Below are 26,552 nucleotides of genomic sequence, written 5' to 3'. Positions count from 1 at the left end.
GAAATTTATAAGGGTGTGGAAACCTTCTCCTACCAGACGAGGAAATTTATAAGGGTGTGGAAACCTTCTCCTACCAGACGAGGAAATTTATAAGGGTGTGGAAACCTTCTCCTACCAGACGAGGAAATTTATAAGGGTGTGGAAACCTTATAAGGGTGTGGAAACCTTCTCCTACCAGACGAGGAAATTTATAAGGGTGTGGAAACCTTCTCCTACCAGACGAGGAAATTTATAAGGGTGTGGAAACCTTCTCCTACCAGACGAGGAAATTTATAAGAGTGTGGAAACCTTATAAGGGTGTGGAAACCTTCTCCTACCAGACGAGGAAATTTATAAGGGTGTGGAAACCTTCTCCTACCAGACGAGGAAATTTATAAGGGTGTGGAAACCTTCTCCTACCAGACGAGGAAATTTATAAGGGTGTGGAAACTTTCTCTTACCAGACGAGGAAATTTATAAGGGTGTGGAAACCTTCTCCTACCAAACGAGGAAATTTATAAAGATATAGAAACCTTCCCCTAGCCGACGGCTTTTAAAGCCTCAAGGTAAAGCCCAAAGACGACAATACCGGCTACATAATAATAATTTTTTTTAAAAAAAGAAAAAGGCTAATTCTGTTTCTTCTTATTAACCCTATCAATCCGGAAACATAGTCTCTCATTAAATAACTTGGGAGGGGGAAAAGGCTAGAATAGCTGAGGTAGGCTGCTGCTACCAGTTTCTTCTAAGAACCAGAAAATGAAGCTGTTGTTGGAAGAGACAGACAGCCAGGAAATCATCATCCCCGCGCCAAATCAGGGAGGTGTATAATGAAACCAAATTTACACAACTGTTAACGTAAATGGCTAAGGGAAAGAGGGGAATGAGAAAGGGAAGACAAAAAGAAAGAAATAGCTCAACAGTAACCAAACCTGCTAATCAGATATTTCACATAGAGACAGACAGACATGAATGTTCATACCGAGTCGCACGGTTAGTTCAGCAAGGCTTGATTTCAAATCCGATGCTCAAAAGTGTTCGAGCAGATTCCATTGCCTTCTCACCTCCAAGCTCCAAGGCCTCACCAGTCAATTCTCCTTCAGCATCCACAGACCACTGTGTTGAAGAAATTTGGTTCTCGGTTAAGTCTGTTTTCTTCGGTTGAGTATTGCTCATGGAGGCTGGATCTGCAACAGCTACACGAGGAGCACTTGGTGGACTGTGTCGTTTCTTCGGTACAGGCATGTCGTGATCATGAACTCCCTTGTATGTTATAATCACTGCATATGGATTTTCTAATGCTGATTCGATGTGCTTACGGACTGGACACCCAGCAGAGGTACAGCGGTAGTAGTTCCTTCATTAATTTTTTTTAAAGATAAAATAACATCATCAAAATCAGACAATGCAAGGCATCAGGAATATGATTTCGTAATATAATTGGCGGGATATATAAAATAATTGGAGAAGGAAAGACAGTCGGGAATATCCAAAGCTTATGCAGTCGTATTAAAAAAACTGTCTTATTTTCCATCAAATCAGCAGTGAGACATATATAACTGTATAACATAAATAATGAAAAGGTATGCACCTGGGATGAGGACTTCCTTTCACCATTTTCTGACCATACTTGCGCCATCTGTATCCGTCGCCCGAGATTCCCACGTCACCCGCTGCATGCACCACAAATTTCGGTTTCTTTCCAGGTTTTAAGGGAGTACCTGAATATCCCGCACTACTTTTCTTAACTCTAATTACCAGTAAGAAAACAAAACATTAGCACTACATCAGGCTTATATATGCTAAACATTATACACAAAAGTAGAAATAAGACAGAGCTCAGCAAGTCAAGGTGCAGACTTACGTTTGTTTTGTCTCAGGTTCGCCACCATTCTCATCTTTGATTTTAAATTCATCATTTCCATCAGAGTCACTCGAGTACTGTCGTTTCCTTACAAGGACTAAATTTGTTTCCCGTGAAGGTTCTTTAGAAGGCGTGGGAGGATCTGAATCATTAATTACTCTTCTGGTATGTTCTGTGATGATTTGCTTAACCACAGGCTCAACATATGGCACAAGCTGTCTTTCCTTGGGGTTGCTAATCATCCTAGGTGGATCGTGGCTATGTTGGCTTCGGTAAACAATCTCTGTTCTATGGCCTGAGTGATCACAACATTCTATCTTCTTAGCACAGCATTCAGAATATGTACACTTGTAATAGCTACGCGAACCCTTAGGACTCTTCACTTGCTTCTGACCATATTTTCTCCAATTGTAACCATCAGAAGCAGGTGTCCTAACATTGGGAACCGATGATGCAGTTTTATGGTTGGAAGAATTTTTCTGGCTTGGCTCTGGCTTACATTCTTTCTGGACCTTCTTAGGTGACAGCTTATGTTTGGATAAACTTGGACTTGCGGAGGATGAGATAGACTGGGTAACAGAAGTTGGTGATTGTTCCGGATCAGGTCCTTTATATATTGACAACCGAAGCTGGCTTTGTTCTTGCACCTTATCTGTCTGGGTTGCTTCAACTGCCAAAGGCTCATGGCAGGAAGATGGAGATTGCTGCTTACGAGAATGAGGAAAAAAAATTAGCATACTAAGGCATCAAATCATCCATAAGGATCCTAGCTCTTAAGTTATTGTGATGTGCGGAATAACAAAAGTGCATTGATGTATTTAACATGTATCTAAAAGAAGTTAAAAGGCTCAAAGAACCAAACTAGGCCCAAGTAACTAACTCTCAAGTTGTTGCATCACAAACTCTAGCTCGGCGATTCTCTCACTTCCCGACTTATATATATTTTTTGGTAGGAAACAAACACCATCAATGATTAATCATTAACTTTCCCCTCAAAAGAGCATCTTAAACTGCATCTTTGATCATTAACTTTCCATTCGAATGAACATCTTAAACTGCATCTTTGAGGGGGACAAATACCAGTTAATAAGCTTTGAAACAAGAACATTGGTCATATTCATAATCGACAAATATAAACAGAAAAATCAGAAAGTGGAAGTGCTTCAATAATATAGGGAAGATATCAACAATATGACCAAAGATTCGTGTATGCTTCATATTTGATAACAAACGACAAGTATTGATATAATAGTTAGCTTGACTGGAAACGGCAGCCTCTTAAATCATACATTTCCTTGTAAGGAAGATTGTAAAGAAAACACAGCTTCCTCTCTAAAGTCTCTATAGCCAAAAGGGCATAAAAAAAGCAAATGGTAGGTGGCCCACCAACCAAACAAAGTAGTTTTTTTTTTTTTTGTTCATTGTGGCTAGAATTCTAGATTAGGTCAACTGTAGAAGAGTTATTAAGTTGTGAAAGGAGATATTGAATAAAAGAAAATTGAAGCACAAAACTCTTCAAGTTCTGTGAAATGAGTCCCGAAGTAACCAAAGTTTAGAGAAAGAAGATATATAAGGCGGAACTAATAAGGCCAAAAAATATCATACCCAATCGTTTGCCTTCAAAATCTCAAATTTCACAATTATAGGACAGTCCCATCTGATAATGTTAAGGTTATGAAATAATGCAACAAACATGACAAAAGGAAAGTATCCTCCTCATGAATATAAAGTTCATCAAGTAGATATTTTCTTGTTCTGTTTTTAATTTTCTTTCCTGTTCAATTTTCAGACGGCATCCTACATGAAAATGCATCAAACAAGAAGCAAAATTCTTACATTTTTATGGAACTCCAGTAAAAATGTTCATCGTTTTGCATCAGATATTATTGTGGAGCAACAAAATATTCACATGCCATCTTATTTGACATTGATTTTGAACTAGGCTGCTCTTTCACCCATGATTCACACTAGATAATGAAGCTACCTCATGAATTAGGAACAAAAATGATTCCTCTCTCAATGAATCAAAAGTAAAGGACAGAAAGTAAGCTAATAAATCCAATGTGTTTCAAATGAAAAGTGCAAATACTCAAATCTTACTTCTTCCAATAAGAAATGAAAACCAGCATAATGTTTTGCACTAGAGAATCAAGATTCTATTTCTCTGAAGCAGAGATAACTAAGCAAGTCACAGAGAGACAATCTTAGTAGTACATGAGTTATTAGCAGATTGAGATGAGTTTTACTGACTGGCTGGAGGCTGGAGCTTAACTTTAGAAAAATCGATTCAACTTCAACAGGAGGGTAGACAAAGAGAAATGGAACATTTCTGCCTCTCATCACTCTCTAATCTCATAAACAATAATCTTCCTAAGCTGCGCACACTGAACAACTTTAATTTACCAGTTGAAATCTCACTACTGGACTTCGCAAACAATATCAAACCAACAAAACCGATACAAGCAAACAATTGAGAAAATAAAAGTTTATCGTGGAATTGATCGAGATCCTTACCTTCAATTCAGCTTCTTCGAGTGACTGCGGAGCAGAATCGACGGGCAAACCTGTAGGATGAACAAAAAAAAAAAAAAAATCACACGCAGAAAAATTCCACCAAAAGCAATTGCTTAAAGACAAAATAACACATCTACCGATACAGAATAAATTCCGTTTCCAAAAACCAACCGTTCTCCGAGGAGTGATTCGCAGAAGGCGCCGTTAGGGTTTCAGAAGGAGACTCCCTCACCGTAGCTTCAGTAACCGACGAATCGATCCTCGACTCAATCGGTTGCAACTCACTCATCGCTCCTCCATCTTCCAACTCCACCTCTGATTCATCCTCCGAATCTTCCATTTCTTCTTCGTCGTCCTCTTGCCCAGCAGTAACCTTCGAGCTTCCAAGTCGGTCAGTTTCAAAACATTGGCGCTCCGCCATGGCCGATTCTCCTCAAAAGAGAAAAAGGAAAGTGAAGTCACCAACTATTGCAAATTGTTTTACAGTGTCCGAAGCAAAGCCGAAACCAAGGCGATCCCAAGATCGAGTATCGGAGTCTGCGTCTTAGTGACATAAAAGAATAGATTATGTGAGAGAGAAAGGTTTTTAGAGAGAGAGAGAGAGACAGATAGAGAGACAAGATGCCGCTTTCAAGCGAAATGCACAAGTGCTTTTGACTGTAGTTGACTCAGGTGGTTTTAGTTAACGAACGCCGTCAAGTACTCTCTCACTATACAGCCGTCCGATCATGTTCCATGGTTTTATCACCGTTGGATTCTTTTAGTTTGACGGTTCTCTTTCACAGCGTTTGCCACATGGGCTTCCATTTCAGTACGACTAATATCATTGCCCTAATATTTAATATTTTTCCCTTACAGAATTTGTTTTTCCCTAGATTCTGTGTTTTTATTCTTCTATTTAAAAATAGGGAAAAAAAGAAATATTATTTGTTTCAAAACTAGTTTTTAATTTAGGGAGACAAAGATCTCGTGCCTTAAAATCATAAAGGACATTTTACAACTATATGTTTGATGAATTATTAATCTTGGATATCTTTTTTTTAAATAAACTAACCAGTTGTTACCAAAGATTTCTAATAAGTGCCAACAATGCTGGATTTTGCAAAGCTAGAGGTCATTCTAGAATCCTTGCAAAACGTTCATAGAGAAAGCGAACTTAACGGATTGATTCCAACCAAGAGCTAGTTAGAAGATGAATAACTCTTAGATCAAACTTGAAATCTATGATGATCACTCTTAGATACCAAGCCAATTCACTCCAGAATTAGCTTGATCAAAATTAATTCAATGAATCGGTTTAAACATCAAACCTAAAGCAAGGTTTGAAAAAGAATAACACCAAAAGGGTATCAAGAAAACACAAAGGTTTTGTCTGTATTCAACCATTCGTCCCAAACATGAATATTATATGCCTTTAAATAGGCCCAAAAGATAACCCTAACATAATAAAGTTCAGCCACCAACCACAAATCACTAATAAATGATATTAAATACAAATAGAAGAAAATAAGACATTAATAAATTGTCTTAATTGGTAATTCAACTACCAAAGACAAGTCTTCTAATCACTTTCCAATATCAGTCACTCAATTATTTTCTTGATTTGATTCTTAAATCTTCTTTGTATTGCTTCTTGTAATTGCTCGTTCGAGTACATGGAATTCTTAAATCTTCTTTGTATTGCTTCTTGTAATTGCTCGTTCGAGTACATGGAAGTAATAAGTTATTAGATTCATATCAATCTCACATTGATTAAAGAGGATAACTAAACATTTTTTATAGGGGTGTAGAAACCTCTCCCTAACAAACTCGTTTTAAAACTGAGGCTGATGACAATATGTAACAAGTTAAAATGAACAATTTTTGTTAGTAGTGGGTCTGAGCAGTTACAAATGATATCGGAACTAGTCACCGGTTAGTGCCTCAGGAGGTGGATTGAGAGATCCCACAATGGTTAGAGAGGGGATAGTGGAAATCTTCCTAATATATGCATTTTAAAACCGTAAGGTTAACGGCGATACGCAACCGGCTAAAATGGACAATATCTACTAATAATAGGTCTAGGCAATATAAATGATATCAGAACTAGTCACCGAATGATGTGCCAAGAGGTGGATTGAGAGATCCCACGAACATATACAAGTCATCCGTGAGAATAATAACAGCACACAAGCATTCAGTCAAATGACATAGCTTAGCATCCAATTACTATGTGTTGTTTGCCTTTAGGACAATAATTACAGTCATTCATATCGGTCGGGCCAAGCCCTCGCCCTTTTTCAAGGAAACAACAGCCACTCGATAGTGATGAGCTTCAATGACCTTAATAACAACCTCTAGACAAAAGAAGAAAGAGACCAAAAGACCAGAAAACCTGTTTGTTTATCTTCCTACTAGAATCCAAGATCTTATTCAAAGGGCTTCTTAGAAAACAGGGGGGGTTATACATTTTATAAGTAGTGTACTATATAAAGTAAAACATGTATGTATCCTTTCAGCTGTGTGCAAGGATCAATAGCTTGAAGTACCTTGCTGAGAATATGGTTTTATGACATATAAACATACTTGATAGAACTTTTGGTTGGGGTGATTCTGAGCCATCAGGTGTAACCATAGCTTTGTGTTTTAACTTCTAGGACCGATGTCCTTGAGAGCACAGATCTGCTCCTCTCCCATTGCAGACATGACAGTTACTACAAGATCTTTTCTATGAGCGAACCCCTCTTTAAGCTATTGGCATGAAAATAAATGGAACAGAGATGGTGCTGCAGAAAGCTATAAAGCAATGGCTTGAAGGTTTGTAAATGTAATGGTATAATCGTTTATGAACCTGCCTACGCAGATTTTCATCCTTGGGGAGCCTCAGACCATCCTTGATGTTTCCATTTTCAGAACGGAGACTGACCTGCAAAATTACCAAGTCAATAGGTCTCGACTCAAGATCCTCGTGCTATAGATTAAGATTGCAAAACTCCTTCCAATCGAACTAACGGCCCAAGCTCACCACTAGCAGATATTGTCCTTTTTGGGCTTTTCCTTTCGAGCTTCTCCTCAAAGTTTTTAAAACGCATCTGCTAGGGAGAGGTTCCCACACCCTTATAAGAAATGCTTCATTCCCCTCTCAAACCGATGTGAGATCTCACAATCCACTTCTCTTGGGGGCCAACGTCCTTGCTAGCATACCGTCCGGTGACTGGCTTTGATACTATTTGTAACGGCCCAAGCCACCACTAATAGATATTGTCCTCTTTAGACTTTTCCTTTCGGGCTTCCCCTCAAAGTTTTTAAAACGCGTCTGCTAGGGAGAGGTTTCCACAACCTTATAAGGAATGCTCGTTCCCCTCTCCAACTGATGCTCCAACTCATGATGCTCCAACTCATGATGCTCCAACTCATGCGGGGTCTCACACTTTTGTTATGAACTTATAACAGGGAGCTTCTCTCTCTTGAGAGGGGGTGAACGGGGATATTTCTCAAATCTGAATTGAAGCCAGAGACATTAAAATTGATCTAAGCTTCGTATATAAAGCAATATCATGTTTCAATATAATTGAAACTTACAAAACCATCTCACATATATCAATCAGATGATAGTCGGTGTGATAAACATAGGGAACCTGCAAGGAATACAAGCAACGTTTGTTAGTAGAATAAAATTAGTACTTAGAGAGTAGAACACAAGAAGAGAGTGACAAAGAAATTACATCGCATTTCTGAGAAGAAGGAACAAATAGTTCAAGTATCTTCCCATTGAATATGTCAATTGCCACAAAGTGCCATATTTTGGCTGCCATATATCATCACTTTTTTCTATCTCCCTTCATTTCAGGTCGTTGAAGTTTCTACTTCAAAACCTTGCGGCAATTGTTAATGCTTCAAAGACGTTTTGTTAACCAAGAAGACAAATGCAGCATGAAGATTATATCCACTATTTGTTGAGGATTGTTGGGAGAGGAGTCCCACATCGGCTAATTAAGGAGTTGTAGGTTTATGGGTAAGAAATACATCTCCATTGGTATGAGTCCTTTTCGGGAAACAAAAAACAAAGTCATGAAAGCTTATGCTCAAAGTGGACAATATCATACTATTGTGGAAGTTTGTGGTTTTTAACATGGTATCAGAACCATACCCTTAATCTAGTCATGTCAACAGAATCCTCAAATGTCAAACAAAGAAGTTGTGAGCCTCGAAGAAGTAGTCAAAAGTGACTCAAGAGTTCAACAAAGGCCTGTCAACTGACTTGAACAAGCAAGACAAGCATGACCGTGAGATCCTCCCTGTCAACCGACTTAGACAGGCAAGACTGGAACATCTGTCATGCGGTCATAGGTAACATGCCTTGGACAAGCATGACTGTGACATCCTCCCCCACTTAACTGGTTGACATCTCTATCAACCGACTCTTTACAACTCTGTGTTGTAGGCTGAAGTTGACTTTTAGGTCTCTTCAATGTGTTTCAGTTGATTTCAGTGTTTCAAAGTCTCGTCAAATCTATAAGGAGCTGTGAAAACTACTTCTTGGTAGTCAAAAGTGACTCAAGAGTTAAACAAAGGGTGCCCTTTGTTCAAGGGCTCTAGAAAAGAAGTCGAGCCTCTATTAAGGGGAGGTTGTTCAAGGGCTCCATAGGTCTCAAGGAAGGCTCTCTAATGTACTTTGTTCAATAGGAGAATTGTTGAGGATTGTTGGGAGAGGAGTCCCACATCGGCTAATTAAGAGGTTGATTATGGATTTATAAGTAAGAAATACATCTCCATTGATAGGAGCCATTTTGGAAAAACAAAAAATAGAGTTTGAGAGCTATTGCTCAAAGTGGATAATATCTCCAAAATCAAAAATAGAGTCATGAGAGCTTATGCTCAAATATCAATTTCGTGGTTTTTAAACATTTAGCCTCGCACATTGTTTGCACTGTACAACACACAACAAGGGACATTTGACGATATATGGTAAACAGTATACGGCCCGTATGTTCCTGTTGAACTGTTCGACGGCATGTCCCATAGCAAAACTCAATAAGTCAATAAGTCAATAAGCCAAGTCCATATGCATTTTTGGCAAACCAAGGCGACAAATCATATTACGCATTCAAATTTGGGTGAAAGAAATACTTGCCATTAAAAACAATAAACCGATTGTGCCAAATTTGCACAACCTCTTCGAAATTTATTCCCCCTGCAATTGTTACTGTGGGATAAAACATAATACGTAACTAAACGGCCCTGGTTTCATCAACGTTGCGAAACAAGAGAAATTAAAGGGGAAACCTAAATCAATCAGGGAGACCATAAACAACAGTAAGAATTTCCATAATCAGTAGTCACCGAGCAAAAATTCAGGGGACAATCTTCACTAGGAAATAGAAGTACAGAAACAACAATCAATCAAACGTCTGCCCTTACAAAGAGCCAAGGAAAAATTATAACAAAGAATCTAGACGAGAAGCTTAAAAAAATAGCACAAACCCCCAAAATTTACTCCGTGGAAGAAGATCAAAGTCAATCTCAGAAAAGTTACAGAGAAAAAAAAGAAAGAAGGAAACCTTGCAGGGTCTGTTATTGATTACGATGTAGCCATTTCTGCGAATGGTTCAAGCTTCCTGAGGCGACGCTCCAGCGTTGGCCTTAGAGTCAAAGTGGTGCTCCTAGTCCGACATCGCTGCTTCGATTTCAGACCCCTTTTTTTTCTCACTTTCTCTCAGACGAAGTAATCGGCTCTAATATTCCCGGCTCTTCAGAGACACAAATCCCGAATTGAAAGAGATGAAATCGTGGCCGTTGGATTAAGTCCCTCCCGCTTTCGCATCGCCGTTTCTAACTGCTTTTTTCCCCGTAACAAGAAAGCGCGCGAACGAGAATAAAAGCATATCATATAAATTATTTTTAATTTATAAAAAAAAAAAAAAAAATCGAAAGCCTTTGTTTTTTTTTTTTTTTTAAAAAAATCTCTATTTATTGCAAAATTATCCAAAAGTCTACAAAATATAATATTCTATTTTATTTTCAGTCCTTTTACAAAAATAAAAAAAATAAAAAGGAAAAAACCCTTTAATCTTTATTTTTATTCTTATTCCACCAAAATTCAATACTTTTATTTGTTAATTAAAAAAAACAATTTAATATCACAATATGAACTTATGGTTAAATGATTGTCAAATTAAAATTAAAAAATTAATTTTTAAAATAGATAATTTCAACTTTATCATAAAAAAAATATACGTAACATTAGGGTAAATTATTGCATGTTGGACTCAACATAGCTGCATGAGCTCAATACTAAAAAATATTTAAAAATGTTGGAAAAAAAATGTATGATAGTCATTTAGCGTAAAAAAATAAGAATAGATTTTTAAAATATTAAATTATAAGTTTAGTTCGGAGGGTTTGTACCTGATATTTAAAAATATTTAATAAATTTATAAAGCTTTGATTTTGTATTTGATATATTTTTAAAAAATTAAATTTAATAAACATAAAATTGAATGTTATAAAATTTAAAAAAAATGTGCTGAAAATTAAAAAAAAATTATTAAGATTTATTATACCATTTTTTAAATTTTAGAATCTATTAGATTAGAAGGCCCACTTATGGAAGAAAGAGGCGTGATTTGCTTAGACAGAGTTTGAGTCGTCGAAGTCAGTTCTTTAGAAATGTGAGTCTCTTTGGTTTTTCTTATGGTTTTTAGTTGAACTTATTGATCAAAATTGTGGGCTCGAAACGTTGTCGGCTTAGTAGATTGGTCAGTGGCATGTTACCGAGACTCACACGCCTCAATCAATCCACCAAATCAGCAGTGGGGTGATGCGTGAAATCCACATTTTCTCAATGTCCTTTCAAGTGTTTGATAAAATGCCAAGCTGAGCCAGTGGGGTCAACAGGCATGAGGCTTTGAAATAATGGCCGTGGCTGTTGATTATCCATCGATTTGGAACAGAAGTTGTTGGCCAGACACTCCATCTAATCAAGTAATGCATTTCTTTTTCTCACCCTCCCCTCTTTTGGATTCTTTTGATGCTGTGATTCTTTGCTGGTAGGTAGAATTTCACGCTAGTATGAGTGCTGTTTTGAGACTTTATTTGTGAGATCGTACATCAGTTGGAGGAGAAACGAAACATTCTTTATAAAAGTGTAGAAATCTCTCCCTAATAAACGCATTTTAAAACCTTTAGGAAAACCCTGAAAAGAAAAATTCAAAGAAAACAATATCTACTAGCAATAGACTTGACTGTTACATTATTTACATGAACTGTTACATTATTTACATGAATTTTCTTCAAGTTCTACTGGCATATAGAAATAAGTTTAGGAAAAGCTTAACCAAATTGGCATAATGGAGGGAGAAGCACATGCATAAAGATGTCTCCTATGGACGGCAAGAATTAGATAGAAATAGATTTGAGCTCCAGCAATGGTCCCAGGCATGATGAATGGTTTTCATTTCCATAAAGTTCACGGCATGTTGAAATTCTCCCAAAGGTCCCCCTCAACTACCATATTCTCCATCACAACTGCCTTGCTGAAATAATAGTTGAAAAGAATGATGGAAAAGAAAAATTGGATTTCATCAGCAGATTCTCGGGCCTTCATCATTGATGATACCTAAAGTCTCGAGATGGAGAAAGGAGATAAAAAAAAGATCAGGACCTTAGTGGTATTTGTTGAGGATTGTTGAAGTAAAGAATACATCTCTATTGGTATGAGGCCTTTTGAGGAAGCTAAAAGCAAAACTACAAGAGTTTATTCTCAAACTGAACAATATCATACCATTGTGGAGAGCCGTGGTTCCTAACATGGTATTAGAGTGATGCCTTTAACTTAACCATGTCAATAAAATTCTCAAATGTCGAATAAAAAAGTTGCGAGTCTCGAATGTGTAATCAAAATGACTCAAGTGTTGAACAAAAAAATGTACTTTGTTTGAGGGTTCTAGAGAAAGAATCCGCCTAAATTAAGGGGAGGCTATTTGAGTCAGAATGAAAATTCTCACGTTTCAGTTCCCGGGCCAAAACTCAAAGATTTGACATACAATTCCGGTGTTGCACAATGAATATTAGGAAAGAAGAAATACATCTACATTTGAAATATATCTTTCCAGGATGGCTGTACTATACACTTCCCCTTGAAGAAGGGAGTTTTCAAAGAACCAAAGTAGAACCCCATTTCTTTTCTTTTTGATCTATTGAATCCATCTAAGCCGATGGTTCAATGTCCTTGAGTAGTCCAACTATCTGCTGCATGCTTGGTCGTTTTGATGGAAGGTCGGCTGTGCATAGATATGCAATCTTAAGGGCTTCCTCCATTTGATCATCTGGACCTGTAGCTCGAATTTTCGGGTCAATAGTTCTTGATCCTTGATTCTTCCTCACAAGTCCTCTTACCCAACTCACCAACTCAGTTTCTTTTCCCTCTGGATAGTCATCACCTATTGGCTTTTTACCAGTAACTAGTTCAAACAGGACAACACCAAAGCAGTATACATCAGTTTTGGGTGTTACAGAGTCCTTCTCGGGCTGTAAGAACTCCGGTGGTGTGTAACCAGGTGAACCACGGGAAATCTCTTCACTTAGACCATTGCCAAAAACCTTTGCCAGTCCAAAATCTGACAATCTGGGTTCCAAGTTATAATCCAGGTAAACACTACTGGCTTTAACATCTCGATGAATGATCGGAGGTGAGCACCCATGGTGAAGAAATGCGAGTGCTCGAGCAGTACCTAGCGCGATTTTGTGGCGAAATCTCCATGTTGTTAACATACCTTCTGAACCAACATTTTCTATTCCACTGTTGTCAATTTCCTCCCATGTATCTGTGCTCCAGTCCTCCGTTGTTTGAACACCTAGTGGCAAGTCATGCAGCAAATTCTGCAATGTCCCATTCTCCATATAATCATAGATAGCAATTCTTTGATCCCCAGCCAAGCAATATCCAGTTAATGGCACAAGATTAGGGTGTTTAATTCGACCAAGATACTCGAGTTCTCTTGCAGCTTCCCGCTCTGTCAATGTAGAACCATGGACCAAAACTTTCACAGCCACATGAATTCCCCCAGGTAGAAAGCCCCTATAGACAGGGCCAAACTTTCCTTCTGCCAATAGGGTGCCCCTGTCGAAATTCGAAGTCGCAGATAATAGGTCTGCAAAGGTTATATTCAACAATGGCTTCTCAAAAATCACTACTGAGACCGCTGTGGCCTGCTTAACATCAGCCACCCATGTGGTTGCATCAGTCTGGAAAGAAAAGGGCCCTGAAATATTATGCTCTTCTTTGTAAGAGGCCTGCTTTACCACCCACGTCCTGCTTTTCCTTCTGCATCCGAATGCTAGAAATATCACTGCTAGAAGTAAGCAGGTCATGGAGAAGGTAACAGCCAGAGCCAACTTCAAGACCTCGTGTTTACTGGGTTTTCTAATGAAAAGACTCGGATTTGCAGCAATGGGGCAGCTATTTGCTGCCCCAAGGAAGGCTGCTTGGAGGGTTTTGAATGAAATTTTGGAATCACAAAAGGTTAAGTTATTGTAGGAGAAGTTGAATCTCTCCATCCATGGCAGTTTTTGCAAGAGCGATAAGGGGATTTCTCCACTCAAATTGTTCATAGAAACATCAAGAATTTGGAGTGTTTTAACGCTCAAAGATGGAATTCTCCCTGTAAGATGATTCAGGGAGATGTCAAGAGTATTCAAATGGCTCAATTGTGAGATTTCGAGAGGAATGTGATTGATGAGACCAGATTTGGATAGATTAAGGTATTCTAAACTTGAAAGCAATTGAACATGTGGGAATTCCTGGCTGCTAAAATTATTATAAGCAAGATTAAGGTACTTAAGATTTTGAGCCCGCTCCAAAATCTTGAAAATTTCTCCACTAATCTGATTCTCAGACAAGTCTAGATACAACAAATGAGACCAATTATAGCTAGAATTGAGCTGTACCTGAGAAATTTGACCCTGAAATTGATTTTTGCTTACATCCAACACCTTCAACTGTTCTTTGAACAAGCCCATAACCGAACCCTGAAACAAGTTTCCAGATAAGTTGAGAGCTGCCATGGCTGTTAGCCCAGAAAAATCTGAATCATGGCCATGAATCCCATTTCCTGCAAGGTTCAAGCTTTCCAGCTTGGGAAATGCAGCCCCAAACCCATCTGGAAGCGAGCCATTTAGCCGATTGCACGAAAGGTCCATAAAAACCAGAGATTGGCAATTAAGAATCCCTGATGGGATCCTTTCTTCAAACCTGTTCTGGTCTAATTTCAGGACTCGGAGACTAAGCAACGAGCTCATAGATTCAGGAATTTTCCCAGAGAAACTGTTCATGGAAATGTCAACACTTTCAAGCTGTCCGAAATTGCAAATACTGTCTCCTAGAGGGCCAGAAATCAGATTAGATGAGAGGTTGAGCCTTTTGAGTAAGCTTAAGCTCCAAAAATCTGTAGGAAAACCCGTGATTTTGTTGTTGCTAAGGTCCAAACTCTGAAGTTTGCTGAGTTTTCCGACAGTGTTGTCGGGAATAGCGCCGGAGAGGCCTACACCAGAAGCCAGGAACTCAATAACATTCCCTTCTTTATCACAGAAAACCCCTTTCCATGTACAAACAGGAGCAGAAAAATTGTAGAAATGAGAAGAACTCAAGCCCACCTTCTTTAAAAACTCAGAGATATAAAACCCATCTGTATTAGGTTGCTGAGATGCCAAAGGTTTGAAGAACAGGGCAAGAACTAAAATGGAACCGAACAAACGAAAACCCATCTCAGGAAATTGAAACATAGGACCAACCCTGAATCTAAAATCCCACCCCTTTTAGATTTTCCAAAGCACCATTACTTATTCACTGAGAATCTCTCGTAAAGGGTCCTGGGTCCATCTCCGGCACCTTTCCTGGATTCTGCAACTCCATCAAGTTCCAAGACTAAAAACCCTCTAAAAGCCATAGTCCATTTCCCAAACCTTTATAATGACCAACAATAGAAAGGACTTCAAAAAGGCCAACTTATAGATGTTGAAGAAGAAGAGGTTGGGATTCATAAATGATGAGGTGAGTTTTAAATGGAAAGGGAGTGTTAGGTTGGGGGATTTATCAGAACTTGCTGGTGGGAATTCAATGATTCTTTCAGTACTGAATGAGTGCTGCTGATCATCATAGGAAGCAACTAATTATTCCAAATAAAAATCTGGGTTTGAATAGTATCGAGTTGCAAGTGTTACGTTGGTTAATTTAGGGAATGATAATAAGTTTATAAGAAAGGAATATATCGTCATTAGTATGAGGCCTTTTGGAAAAGTCTAAAGCAAAGTCACGAGAACTTATGCTTAAAGTAAACAATATCATACCATTGTGAAGACTTGTGATTTCTAACAAATAAAACTACATTTTGGGACTCTAGTTTCACTTTTTGACGCCCGTCTTCCGAATCCAAATTTTATAATACAGATCTTCCATTCAAGAAAGTGCCATAGGCATCATCTCCAGGACCCAACTGCTACACCCAAAACAACAGATTAGTTTATTAGCACTAAGTGATTGAAAAACATATAGTTTTAAAAAGAAAAGCTTCAAACTTTTTGAGTGTGAAAAGAAGAGATCCAAGTAGAGGGTTCCCACTTGGAGGCAAGGGCTTAACTTTTAGAAGGGGAAGTTTGTGCTTAAAGCCATCTATTTTTCATCATGCACATGAAAAGGAAGGACAGGCTTAGCATTCAAGTATTCTGAGGAATCATCACCTTCTTCCCATGTTTAGCTTTCTACAGAATTCAATTCTTACACTGTTCTTGCCCAAACTCCAATGCCTCAGTAAACTTTCCAAACACCTTTTCCATTCTTCCATACCTACAAGTTTGAGCTAACCTACTACTAAGTATTGTCTGTTTTAGTTTTAAAACACGTTTGTTAGAAAGGTCTCCACACCTTTATAAAGAATGTTTCATTTCCGTTTATAATTCATGTTAAGATTTTTTTTTAGAATGGTACAATATGAGTTAATACAGTGATCGATCGAATTATGTTTTAGTAGGTGATTCCATTACTTTTTCTTTTTCCTCCCTTTCATATTTTTTTTAGAGATAGACTAAATGACAAGGAAAGAAAGGTCAATGCAAAGGTAGGAAGTATGAACATGGGTAGTGGAAGTTGTGTAAATTTGACCCCAAAAAAAAAAAAAAAAAAAAAAAAAAAAAAAAAAAAAAAAGTCAAACCTCCAAAGACCACCTCGTTTTTCTCAAGTAATTTAGATTGTTTTTCCCACCACCCCACCCATTTCTTTTCAGATTTTGATATATTTTTTTAAAGAAAATTATTAAACACTCTAATATATAGTTTATAAAATAATATTATTATTTCAAAATCACTATAAAATAATTATATTTTGTATTTAGGGTGCCATTAATACAGCAAAATAAATTATTTGATTAAAACAGAAATTAATTAAGCTAATTGAAGAAGTATGAACAGTAATTATGATTAAATTAATGATGTGTATTAATTGAGGGGGTAAAGAGTAAAAATAACTCAACAGACATAATGACTTTCATAATTACCAACATTTCTCAGTTTTTAAGTAAATGCTCCTCCCACTTTATACTCTAATTTCCTTTTTCTATAATCTATTTTCCCCCCTTTTTCCATTTATTCTCATTATTTTATTTTATTATATTAATGAAATTTTATTTCTTTTAAAAGATTTATTTCTAGTGTGACGAAGAAATTAATTATATATAAAATACAAAAGGAAATAACATTTTGTTTTTAGAATATTCCCATTTTTTAACCTACAAAGGTATTATTAAATAGATTAAATTTTGTTGATTATTAATTTGGTAATTTTAAAATATTATTAACCAAATTAATTTTTAGTTTATTTATTTTAGTTTTAGGCTTGTCACAAATATAATAATAATAATAATTAAATATATGCTTCTCTCATTATTTTCATTGTTGGGCTCCGTCAATATGGGCCTGCCACGACCATACCCAGTTCTATATGGGCCTGCCACTTTTATATGGGCCAAAGATTCCCTGTCCAAAGCCCAAAGTTTTGTTTTCGAAAGGCCCATTATCCTCTAGCTATAGATTCACGGGATAATGAGTTTCCAAGTTTTGTTTTTTGTTTTGGGAATTTAGCTGTGAATTTAAATATTTTTTTATAATAAAAATGAAAACTAAATGATACTAATATTGTGTAAACTTTAATTTATATATGAAAAAATAATTTAAATTTGAGTTATATAATAAAAATAATTATTAGATGGGCCCTTAATAGCTTTTGAATTAAATTTGTGATAAATATAATAATAAGGTGATAAGAAGGTTAGAATTACAAGTAAGTCCATTACTTTCTTTTTGTTGTTATATGACAAGTGGAGAAATTATTTATTACTCAATTGATGTGCCTCTTAAGTGGCGGGAATGTATACAAATTTGACTGGATTGACCCGAGTAACCGAACTAAAGTTCACAATCCAACCTAATATTATCCACCATACATGTTACATTAATTGAGTTAGGTTAGATAGCTCGCGTTAATAGTATTATTGAATCATATGAACACTTCTAAATGAAGATAATTTTGGTGGTGATAAAATTAACGTCAAGTATCGGTGTATTCAGGTTGAATTTGATGCACGAGATCACTTCCAAATCGGAAACCCTTTTGTCTCGAGATCGATGCTTTTCGTCAACGGAACAGAACGATATCTTAACCGTTCACATAAAGAACTATTTATATAAAATTATAAAGTTAGATTAACTTAACGTCTATCAAATTAGGTACAAAAAATCATTATCTTAAGATTGATCAGCTTTAAATTATAGGACGCAAATTTTGGTGAAAGAAAATTGTTAAATTATTAATTAAATTGTGGAAGTGAAATTATCTGTAGGATGGTTGGTATACACTCCTTCTTTTGAGGTCAGAGGTTCGATCCTTCTATTTTTATTTAACAACGAGAACAATTATCACGTCATTATTTTTAAATTAAATAAGTAAAGAAAAATAGAAAAAATGATCAGATAAATAACCATATTTAATGAATTTTATATACGTGTGAAAATTGGGTGGGGTTGAAGTATAATTAAACAATTTATTGGGTCTTCCTCTTAAATAACTGCAAATGGAGGGGGTGAAATAAAATATGGCCATAAGACACGGTTCCTTGGGTGTATGCGAGCTGATTTTATTAATTGCGACAAATTACTGAATTGAGTCAATTCTTGTGTGCGGGCGGGCCCACGGTGTAATTGGGGAAGTTCTCATGATTAGATTAATCAGACGGTTGATAATTAAAGATGCATCAGATTACAAGCGGAGCCCACGAAGCCAATGATTTTGCTTTTCTCTTTTCAATTTCGGGTATGTCCCAACTCCGGACAGAAGGAAGAGACCTGACCCAATGAAGCTGAGAAAGAGCGAGTCAACTTTTTGAAGTCCAACCGCTGGAAACTCTTTAATTCCTCTGCACCAAATCCAATAAATTTTAAAACCCATCTTTAATTTCCGCCATTGTTGATTACCCAGGTCTTGATTTTTCTAGAAAACGCAAAAAAAGGTATCTACGGATGATCAATTTCGTCCGTTCTTCGCTTTGTTTGTCTATAAACCTGTCATTTGATTGTGTTTCTTCTTCTGTTAGTATACTTTTGAAGCTTCTTGATCCTGTTGATTCTGTGTTTTGGTTCGATTTCTTCTAATTTTAGGTCGTTTCCGTCATTGATTTCCGCAGGGGAGATTGTTCCTCTGTTTTGACTCTTCAGAAATTCGTCGAGAAATTTGATTTATCTTGAACGGAAAGGTCAATCCGTTTCCGATTGCTAAAACCCGATCTGGGTTTTCCCATTTCCAGGGAATTTAATCATGGGAATGCAGAAAGATAGGGTGAGATTCAATGTTGGCGGCAGAATGTTCGAAACAACCGCCACAACTCTCGCGAATGCCGGCCGGAATTCCTTGTTTGGGGCACTTTTCGATGAGAATTGGGATTTACGATCTGTTAATTCCGATGAATTCTTCATTGATCGGAACCCTAATTGCTTCGCCGTGCTTCTTGATCTCTTACGCACTGGAGAGCTTTACGTTCCGACGAATGTGCCGGAGAAACTCCTCTATCGGGAGGCTCTCTTCTACGGCCTGCAGGATCACTTCCGCTCCGCTAAATGGGGCCAATTCGACGGCAATAGATTGAAGCTTTCGCATTCTACGACCGGCCAAGCCCCAGGAGATGGTACTGCCATCCGAGCTGGTCCGGACGGTGGTTGCTGCATTGCTCATGGATGTATGGTTCATGTCTACGATTGGATGCTCGACGAACACCCTCCGATCAATCTCGATTATCAGCGAGTCAACGACGTGGGGTGGATCGATGCCGAGAATATCATGGTTAGTGTGTGTGAGAGATTAGGCCGTGGCGACGGCGGAATGGGTCTATTCAGCAAGTCAACAGGTGAGCTCCGGCATAAGTTTCAAGTCAGTCATGAAAACCAGGTAAAGAGCTGCACAGCCGGAGCTTTGAGTTTCAGTTCAGATTATAAAATCTTCTCTAGTTGTAAAGGTAGAAGCAATGAGTATGGGATTGGCGTTTGGGACCAAATGACTGGAAAACAGACAGATTTTTTCTATGAACCAGCAGGTTGGTCGCTCGGAGATGCTGACAAGCTCCAATGGCTGAATGGAACCAATTGCTTATTGGTTGCAACCCTTTTTCCTAGGAAGGATAATTGTTACATTAGCCTGTTGGATTTCAGGGAGAAGAAAATGGTGTGGTCTTGGTCGGATATCGGAGCTCCGTTGACCGTCGATGAGAAACGAGTAAGAGACGCCATAGCCATGGAGGAGAGCAATTCAATCTGTGTAGTGAATGAGTATGAAGATTTGGGGTTTTTGGATTTGAGAAGCAGCAGTGGAGGGAGCATACGGTGGAGCTCAAGAAGTAGGCTAATGAAGGGGAAGATGCCAGAAGAGCCATGTTACCCCAAGTTAGCAGTACATGAGGGGCAGCTATTTTCATCTATGAATGATTCAATATCAGTGTTGTGTGGACCTGACTGGGTTTTGACGTCCAGGCTCCGGCGAAGCGTCGGTGGTTCGATCTGCGACTTCTCGATTGGCGGGGATCGCCTTTTTGCACTTCATAGCGAGGAGAATGTCTTCGACATTTGGGAGACACCACCTGCGCCTGTAATGTCATCGTTTAGCTAATGCTCTCCTTCTTGCTGATAGAAAAAAAGGTTCTCTTTTTGGTTATTGGATTTGTGAGATAGAGTAATTGAAGAGAAATAACGATGTATATAGCAGGACGTCTTGGTTCGGAGAAACCGGAGATGTTGGCTAAGAAAACAAAACGAAACGGATTTAGAGCAGGCAATTTGTATGGGTTCATCACTACTATAGTAATAGATAATCTCAATATTTCTTCCATCCGTGGATTTTGGCTCTTCATCTTCCCTTTGAATTACGTTGTTAGTTTCTTTTCGATATCTCACATTAGTTGGAGAGGAGAACGAAACATTTTTTATACGGGTGTGAAAACCTCTTCCTAGTAAACGCATTTTAAAAACTTTGAGGGGAAGCTTGAAAGAGATAGCCTAAAGAGAACAATATCTGCTAGCGATGAGCTTGGTTTGTTACAAATGGTATTAGAGTCAAATATCGAGTGGTTGCCAACAAGGACACTCGACCTCCAAGAGGGGTGGATTGTGAGATCCCGCATGGGTTTGAGAGGACACTCGGCCTCCAAGGGGGGTGGATTGTGAGATCCCACATGGGTTTGAGAGGGGAACAAAACATTCCTTATAACGGTGTGGAAACATCTCCCTATCATACGCGTTTTAAAATCATGAGACTGATAGCTATACATAACAGACCAAAGAAGACAATATATGCTAACAGTAGGCTGACTGTTACAAATGGTATAAGAGCCAGACACCGAGCGGTGTGTCAGCGAGGACACTCAGCCTCCAAGGGAAGTGGATTGTGAGATCCTACATGAGTATGAGAGGGGAACGAAACATTTCTTATAAGGGTCTGAAAACCTCTCCCTACTAGATACGTTTTTAAACTGTGAGGCTGACGGCGAGAACACAAAATAGCATTAATAGTAATGCTGTTTCTTTGAACATTCATAGGAGAGAGTACATGTATTGACTGTTCATTTTTAAAAAACAAGTTCTCACAGAGATAGGAGCCAACCATAGATCTGGTGGTGACAAAGATTCCATGTCTGCAGCAGATAACAAGCAGAAAGATGCTTGTTGTCAAATGAACAGTTGCAACTGCTACGACTTATAGATCCAAAGCCACACCCCATTGGCTTAAACTTATCAAAAGTAACATCTCTCTGTTTCAGAAATCACATGGTCTCTCACCTATGCTTCACCAAATCCAAATCATTACTTTCTAAGTACCAATAAATGGTTACTGCACAACAAAAAATAATGGCAATAATTGTGTATTGATCTTTCTCAGCAGGTGTATTTGAAAAGGCTTATGTTTCCACCTTTTTATAAAGTGGCAACAGTCACAAATATGTTCAAAGGAATAAGAAAGATAAATCAAGAAAAATCAGGCATAACTTTCCTGAGGAATGTAATGGGATAGGAATCTTCTGGATTGAGTCGATCAAAAGCGACGTAGTTTTCCTCTTTACTGTAGACATGGCATATCGTCATGATCGTCTTCATTAATCGCCAATTCCATGAAGCCTCATTCAGATACTGTCGAACGCGTTGCAGGGAAAACAAAGATCGAACGAAAAGGAAGCTAGATTGTTAGTGTCATGGGGAGAAATCAATGCTATAGATAAGCCAGACTAGATTTTGCAAGAACTGAATTCCAGACATGTAGTGAGTCTATATCATTACCTTTCCCCAGTTTTCTTGAAGAGACTTGTGGGCTGCATGTAAGTTGTAACTTGGTATTCTTGGAGAAATATGGTGGGGAATGTGCACATTGATGTGGTGGCAGAGAATTTCGATCCTGTAGAGGGACGAAGATAAAATTAGGAGCTAAGTCAAGACTAGAGGAATCTCACCAACTGTAATAGCTCAAGCCCACCACTAGCAGATACCCCAATCAACCCCCTTCGGGGCCCAGCGTCCTTGCTAGTACACCATCTCGTGTCCACCCCCCTTGGGGGCTCAACCTCCTCGCTGGCACATCGCCCGGTGTCTGGTTTTGATACCATTTGTAACCGCCTAAGCCTACCCCTAGCCGATATTGTCCTCTTTGGACTTTTCCTTCAGGGTTTTCCCTCAATGTTTTAAAACATGTCTGCCAGGAAGAGGTTTCCACACCTTTATAAAGAATGTTTTGTTTTCCTCCCCAACCGATGTGGGATCTCACACAACTCACACAAACAGTACTGGAACTTTTTTTAACACAACTTTTTATAAAACTTACTAAAAACACCGAAAGCACACCTAAACAGCACCTTATCCGCTTAGTATCGGACTGAGCGAGAGAAGAGAACAGAGAAAAGAAAAAAAAAACACCAAAATGAATGATTCAATACCACTTCGGATAAGCACAGTGCACTGTTCCATTGAGCTGAGCTTGAGCTGCGTTCCACTCTTCTGAAGATTTAAACGGTATATGGGGAGCTGTGTGATGGACCATAGTGAAAGTGCTCATCTAAGCAAAAAACCAAAGGTATTTCTTAGATACACAACTATAAGTAGGTAAACAGTAGCTAAATTGATCATATAGGAAACTTTCATAACAAGAGGCAACCAAATGATGTTACCCAAAAGTGGTAGCCAAGCCATGGCATTAACCAGAACTTAACCCATCCAATGATCCCAGCCTTGTAGATGATCAATGGCCATCCAATAAACATAAATGCAAAAACGCAAGCTAGGCTTATCTTCACTCTTTTCACTTCATTTGGTCTGAACTTTTTTACATCGAAATGCCACATCAACCTGTTATGCACAACAACAGCTTGTTGCATATTAATGAATGAAAGAGATCTTCGTATAAAGTCGAGTTATTCTTGCAAAGGAACCATCCGAGGTAACTTACCAATGAGCTATAGACATCTACGGACGAAACGGACCATATCCATATACGATTGCTTTACGCAGAAGAGGATCTGAATCAAATTCCTCTTTCCACACAGGATGCCAAGCTGTATCTTCTTTCAGCCTACATATGTGGATAAGAATAGCAATGGAGCTTTAGCTAAAAAAGGATGAAAGGCAGGAATCCTTGAGATGTAACTAACCAGCCAAACTTATGAAATATTGATTCCTATGGAGAGGGGAACGAAATGTTCCTTATAAGAGTGTGGAAATCTCTCTCTAGTAGACGCGTTTTAGAACTGTGAGGCTAACGGCGATACGTAACAGGCCAAAACGGACAATATCTGCTAGAGGTGGGCTTGGGTGGTTATATTTAGTTTTTCAAGCTTATTTAACACAACGATATTTGACTCGAGGCAAAATGCAAAACATATGGAGAAATTCTATTAACTCGATCCTAACGCACACGAGTTGCTGCATGCTTAACAGTGTCAAGATAATAACATGTCATGTGTCCAAACCTAGCACTATTCGTGTTGTTCTGCTCGATATTACGAATCGAGGCTTTTTCATTGCTTAATGGAATGTTATCCTACTTTAGTAAGACATTTATTTCTACTATAGAATGGAACAATATTGAACTATACTTATGCAGGAAGATAGAGCTAAAACAAGGATTTTGAAGAGAGATAGAGAAGGAGAGGAGAGATTAATACTACATGTTTGTCTTTGCATGATGTTGATCATGCTTAAACCGCCAAGGCTCATAAGGGTATATTAGAGGCATAAAAGCCAAAGTACCCACAATGTCTTCCACTAACTTGTTCCTTGAAAATGACTTATGGGCACAATCATGACCTATAACAAAGAACTTGAAGGGGAAAGTAACTTCAGTGGCCTGAGTTGCAAGTCCGACAAGGATGAAAGAAAGAAGCAACCAGAAAGAATATTTGAATAAGACTAACCCCTGTTATTGCAGTTCCTGTCCATGCCCAAGCCAAAGGTAGTAGATACCAATGAGCTTTTGCAATCATGATGAGGCCTAATGCGCAGGAAGCAACAGATACTAAGACAGATTTCCATGCTTTCACATCATTGATCTCAAAAACCTTTCAAAAAAGAAAAGAATAAGGTAAAATACATGAACATTACCTAACTAGCTAGGTTATGTAAGAACGGAAAACGGTTAGGAACCATGACTCTCCACAATGATATGATATTGTCCACTTTGAACATAAGCTCTCGTGGTTTTGCTTTTGGTTTCCCCAAAATGCCTCGTATCAGTGGATATATATTCCTTACTTATAAACGCATGATCATCCCCTTAATTAGCCAATGTGGCCTCCCTCCCAACAATCCTTCCTCGAACAAAATACACCATAGAGCCTCCCTTGAGGCCTATGGAGCTCTCAAACAGCCTTCCCGTAATTGAGGCTCGACTCCTTTCTCTAGAACCCTCGAACAAAATACATCATAGAGTCTCTCTTGAGGCCTATGGAGTCCTCGAACAACCTCCCCTTAATCAAGGCTCAACTCCCTTCTTTGAAGCCCTCGAACAAAATACACCATTTGTTCGACACTTGAGTCACTTTTGACTATACCTTCAAGGCTCACAACTTCTTTGTTCGACATTTAAGAAACCTATTGACATGGCTAAGTTAAGGGCATGACTCTGATACAAGATTAGGAACCCATAACCGGTTTCTCCAAAAGGCCTCGTACCAATAAAGATGTATTTCTTACTTATAAACCCATGATCATCCCCTAATTCCCTCCCAACAATCCTCTACATAAACATGAACGGAAGCATCATCAAAATTTTATTTGACAGATTATAAACACTATTATGTTGCAGCAATTGAAGTACCTCTTTTGGAAGGGATTCAATAATATCTTTTAACCTAACATCTTCAGGAAGAGGTTCTCCAATTTTCTCGAATCCATAGCTTTCTGATAATCCTTTTCTATATTCAGCACTATCTGCTGAAGAAGGCAGTGGTGCAACTGGAACAGCAACAGCCCGTATAATTGCAGCCCTCTTCACAGGAAGCACATAGTTTTGTCGCTTGATTTTCTTCTGAAACATTACTTCCCTCTTCATACCTGTTAGACGATCGAATCTATCAATAATCGAACGGCTCAAAACCCAAAAGGAAGATGCTGAAACATACCAGGAGAATAATGGGAAGCAATTTTCTGGGTTCGAGCTGAATTCTGACGGGGCCCCTTATAATCAAACCAAAACAACAAGAAACCAAGAACATAAGTACCATAACCAGGAAAGATTACAAAAACGCCATGGCGGGAAACATACAGTAAAAAGAAACACAGAATCCGCAAGTCTACTAGCCATTATAACTGATGAAATCCCTGATAAGAAAGCCCTCTTAGCTTGCTTCAGCTCTTTGAATGAGAGACAATGGACAGCGGAAGAGGGGAAAATTCTTAATGGATATCAATCTCCTCAAGTATGCAACAAATCCTTCCCCTACCGTTCTTTAAGTGATAGGCTTACCATAAAAGGGGTGCTCCTTTTCGAGAATCCGCCACTAGTGTGGAAAGCGGCGCTGATATTACTCGATTTCCGTCCCGCAAGAAGTCTACTGTTTGCTTCCATTGTTCATGGACACCCCTGAGGAAATCACGGCATTGCGGACACCTGTTGGTCTCTAGCATTCAAATTTGGCATCTATTTATTTCTTCAGTCCTCAAACCTAACCGTCGTGATTAATAAATTTTTAATTAATATAATTGTAGTGGAAAAATTATTGATTATTATCGTGCTCGATTATTTGTTATTTTAAAAACTAAAAATAATTCAGTTTTATGGTTATATATATATTTATTAATTTAAAATTAAAAAAAAAAACCCGATCAACCTAACTTAAACCAAGATTATTAAATTATTTACGTTGGATTAAATTTAAATAAATTATTTACATTGGATTAAATTTAATCTCATCGTTAAATTTAAAAAAAGAATTTTAGAAAAAAAAAACTATTTTTTTTTTGTAATATATAGAAATACAAATATATATTGTTTTTGGGTCAATAATTGGAAATGAAAAATTTGTAATATATATATATATATATATATTTATGGTGAAAATATTAATTAATGATTTATTTACCTTCGCTTGTAATTATCGATGCGGCCAAGCGAAGCAGAACACCGAACATCTATATGGAAATTTG

The 26,552-nt window shown here is 38.0% G+C and overlaps 3 protein-coding genes, 1 non-coding gene and 1 pseudogene across 5 annotated transcripts; 1 reads left to right on the top strand and 4 right to left on the bottom strand.

The window, feature by feature from the left end:
• Positions 1-766: 766 nt before the first annotated feature.
• On the bottom strand, positions 767-4,979 carry LOC111780248 (putative WRKY transcription factor 32). Its single transcript, XM_023660598.2, has 5 exons — positions 4,529-4,979; positions 4,358-4,407; positions 1,844-2,547; positions 1,571-1,729; positions 767-1,336 (listed from the first exon to the last, which is right to left on the bottom strand). The coding sequence occupies exons 1-5, from the start codon at positions 4,776-4,778 to the stop codon at positions 979-981; spliced, it is 1,521 nt and encodes a 506-aa protein (XP_023516366.2). The 5' UTR covers positions 4,779-4,979; the 3' UTR covers positions 767-978.
• A 1,581-nt stretch (positions 4,980-6,560) lies between these two features.
• Positions 6,561-10,218, bottom strand: LOC111780032 (uncharacterized). Its single transcript, XR_002812789.2, has 4 exons — positions 9,898-10,218; positions 8,062-8,381; positions 7,932-7,974; positions 6,561-7,262 (listed from the first exon to the last, which is right to left on the bottom strand). It is a non-coding gene; the product is annotated as an uncharacterized LOC111780032 (transcript).
• A 2,027-nt stretch (positions 10,219-12,245) lies between these two features.
• On the bottom strand, positions 12,246-16,235 carry LOC111780031 (putative LRR receptor-like serine/threonine-protein kinase At2g24230 pseudogene; annotated as a pseudogene).
• Positions 16,236-18,586: 2,351 nt separating this feature from the next.
• Positions 18,587-20,757, top strand: LOC111780030 (BTB/POZ domain-containing protein At2g24240). 2 transcript variants are annotated; one of them, XM_023660285.2, is made up of 2 exons: positions 18,587-18,892; positions 19,067-20,757. In XM_023660285.2, the coding sequence occupies exon 2, from the start codon at positions 19,198-19,200 to the stop codon at positions 20,536-20,538; it is 1,341 nt and encodes a 446-aa protein (XP_023516053.2). In that variant the 5' UTR covers positions 18,587-18,892; positions 19,067-19,197; the 3' UTR covers positions 20,539-20,757. The 2 variants fall into 2 exon arrangements, with proteins under 2 accessions (XP_023516053.2, XP_086975781.1); XM_087119655.1 differs by having other exon boundaries at positions 19,041-20,757.
• Positions 20,758-21,771: 1,014 nt separating this feature from the next.
• LOC111779726 (omega-6 fatty acid desaturase, chloroplastic) lies at positions 21,772-26,015 on the bottom strand. Its single transcript, XM_087119656.1, is given in 10 exon segments — positions 21,772-22,052; positions 22,200-22,314; positions 22,850-22,968; positions 23,081-23,258; positions 23,359-23,481; positions 24,077-24,228; positions 24,323-24,466; positions 25,225-25,460; positions 25,529-25,583; positions 25,672-26,015. Coding segments are annotated over 10 exon segments (1,323 nt in total). The 5' UTR covers positions 25,711-26,015; the 3' UTR covers positions 21,772-21,890.
• Between the last annotated feature and the right edge of the window lie 537 nt (positions 26,016-26,552).

Source organism: Cucurbita pepo, chromosome 18 (genome assembly GCF_057944985.1).
Source record: "Cucurbita pepo subsp. pepo isolate OVF chromosome 18, ASM5794498v1, whole genome shotgun sequence".
NCBI lineage: Eukaryota > Viridiplantae > Streptophyta > Magnoliopsida > Cucurbitales > Cucurbitaceae > Cucurbita > Cucurbita pepo.
Note: the sequence above shows the minus strand (reverse complement) of the source record. Positions and strands in the feature narration are given on the sequence as shown.